The 2,609-nt window shown below is 50.9% G+C and overlaps 2 protein-coding genes across 2 annotated transcripts; one reads left to right on the top strand and one right to left on the bottom strand.

The window, feature by feature from the left end:
- Positions 1–401: 401 nt before the first annotated feature.
- Positions 402–1,146, top strand: GLOTRDRAFT_134315 (uncharacterized protein; the record flags this gene model as incomplete). Its single annotated transcript, XM_007873310.1, has 2 exons — positions 402–454; positions 888–1,146. 2 exons carry the CDS (start codon positions 402–404, stop codon positions 1,144–1,146), a joined length of 312 nt encoding a protein of 103 aa, XP_007871501.1.
- An 822-nt stretch (positions 1,147–1,968) lies between these two features.
- GLOTRDRAFT_25509 (uncharacterized protein) lies at positions 1,969–2,184 on the bottom strand (the record flags this gene model as incomplete). The annotated part of the gene is made up of 1 exon (XM_007873311.1): positions 1,969–2,184. A coding segment is annotated over one exon (216 nt), but the record flags the coding sequence as incomplete, so codon positions are not given.
- Positions 2,185–2,609: the final 425 nt, after the last annotated feature.

The following is a 2,609-nucleotide window of genomic DNA, read 5'->3' on the forward strand; positions in this document are numbered from 1 at the left end:
GACGAGTCAGGCCTATTGGCAAAGCTAAGATCGGTTATAATTCGCTAAGTTCGACGCTTTCGAACTTCTCGGGTCGCTGAGATCGTAACTCTAATTCTCTGAGATGGTGAAGTCGAAACTTGTTTTTCTGTACGCTACTTTGTACAATTTATACTACAGGAATGGCTTTGCGACCGTCCGGAGATAAATAACAAATAACCGCCGCTACCCACAGGATTGCTCAGCACTTGCCGCCGCTATACCATGCACCACACGACTCCCTTGCACTCCTACTTGCTCGTCCCAACCCCTAGAGGTCGCCTTGATGCTCTGCCACCTGATCCAAGCAGTCCCATCACTCCGTGTGACGCGCCGGTCACGTGCTAATTACCTCCGGCCGCTTGCTGACTGATGCTGGCCTCATGGTGACTCGTATGCGTCCGCACCTTCGGTATCTTGACGGAAACAAGGGGGAGTGAGTGCTGGAGGGTGGGCATGAGGACGATGCCCCTTGATAGAAGTGCCCACGGCCCCGGAGCTAATTCATCTAGAAGTTGCGTTGGTTAAGTCGCTCCGGAGCTCCTGTTTGCGGAGATAAATCGCGGAATGGGTCTGTGTACGCCTCGAGGATGCTAGGAAGTCCGGAGCTAAATAGAGCAGTTCTTTACAGCCCATAGAAGCCCAGTGGCGTGTGAGTGCTGTGTCGAATAAGCTCCGGAGGGCTTGTACGATGTGCTGAGTCCACATTTTTGGGGGTCAGACGATCCTGAGGCTTATCACCTCCCCCTGACTGAAATCTTGACTGTCCTCAGTCTCCGCGTTGCGACCTGCAGATAAAAAAGAAGGCTCCTTTCTCCCTCTCATACGCCGAACTCCAACCTTTCCCTCATCTCTCCGTTCCCGCGCAGCGAGATAGCTCCGGACCAACTTGCACGCCTGTATCAGATTATTGCGGAGCTGCGGGAGCAGTCGATCCTGGCTCGTGAAAATGTGGTAAGCCTCCGGGAGGAAAATACGCGGTTCCATTGCGAGTTGGATGAGGCGCAGAGGGTGAATGATCAGGCGCGGCAGGAAGTGTGGAAGGCCATCGAGGAGTCGCGCGTGGTGGAGAAGACTCTGGACAGTGAGGGAGAGGTACGGGGTCGTGCTCCGAGCCCTTCCTCCTAAATGCGGACCTTTTTCATTTCCCTTGTCTTCATCGTCTGCTCCATGTACCATGTAAGGGGCCATCCCTGTGCCGCCGTCGCCTTCGTCACATACTCGTATTTTGCTCCGGTTGCCTTGTCTGTGGTCCTTCGTCCTGTATAATATATCTGCAATGAATATTGTCCGCTCAGAATAAGGAGAAAGAGGGTCTGTTCTATAATATAAAATAAACAAATGGGAGAGCGCTTAAGTGGTGCGCAGAGTAAAGGATCAAATAAAATGATAGAAGTGGTCACATAGCTTGCGAACTGTCCGATGGAGTGATGGGAGATATTTGTGTTTTATGTGTGTCCTAACTAAGGCACGAATCAAGGAGCGGAGCGAAATAAAGTGAGCGAAACAAATGCGAAGAACTCGAAAAATGCGAAAATGCCTGGGTATATGGGGCCCATCGCTTCCCTCCCCCTGACTGAAATCTGAACTGTCCTCAGTTCGCTTCGTCTTGAGGATCTTGGTCTGCTTCATCGTCCCCATGGTCGTCCTGTTCTTCCATCCTTCATACTTGATCCACGCTGACATCTGTAAAATCCTCCGGGAGCGTAATAGATTTTCTTGCGAGGTAGGGAATGACGCGGAACGCAGCAAAGGGTCGATCGAAGAGCGTACCATTGAGTTCAGCGAGGATATAAGCTCCGCCACGGTTCCTGGACACTGTAATAAGTGGTCCGAGGTACCTGGGTATTCAATGGGAGGAAAGAAGTCCTTGCAAAATCGGCCATGCTCCGAGTCGTTCCAGGCAAACACCTGGTTGTGCTTGCACAGAAACTCGTCCCTTAGATTTAACTCCGCATCCATAAGGAATCTGCTAGGATGGGCCTTGTGTAGCGCATCACTACGCTCTTGTGAATATCGTCCGGTTGGCTGGAAGGAAGGGGGAATTGGGGATAAAATCGGCATGTCGGCCAGCGGATCTCCTACAATATTGCGCTGGATTCTATACTCCTTGGGCAACGTCGCAGGGACCGCTCGGACCTTCTTGGCGACTGGTTTATACTTTTTCTTTGTGGCAGCAAAAATCGGGACTGGCGAATTCGGTACGCCACTAAATAAATTAACGGATGAAAAATAAGACCGGACCACTGGAGACTCGCAGGCGGAGAGATAAAGGAAAGGAATGGAATCTTGTATTGAGGTTTTGCTATTTTCTTGATGATCTAAAATATGGAACGCAGAAATCTGAAACCGGGCGGGGGTATCTGTCTCTTCGATGACAAGGGCCGCCCACTGCTCCTCGTCTGAGTCGCCTAAAAATAAATCATCCCGCTCTAGAGGCGGGGCCTCGAAATCGAGGGCGACCTCTTGGAAATGTCGGGATAGTGGACACAATTCCAGAGTTGGGGTCGTTGATCGTGATCGTCTGGTCCTCATTTTTGAAATTTTTGATGCAACTCTCCGTTAATACATCGAAGGGACGTCCCAATAAA

This window comes from Gloeophyllum trabeum (assembly GCF_000344685.1).
Source record: "Gloeophyllum trabeum ATCC 11539 unplaced genomic scaffold GLOTRscaffold_00094, whole genome shotgun sequence".
In the NCBI taxonomy this organism is placed as follows: Eukaryota; Fungi; Basidiomycota; class Agaricomycetes; order Gloeophyllales; family Gloeophyllaceae; genus Gloeophyllum; species Gloeophyllum trabeum.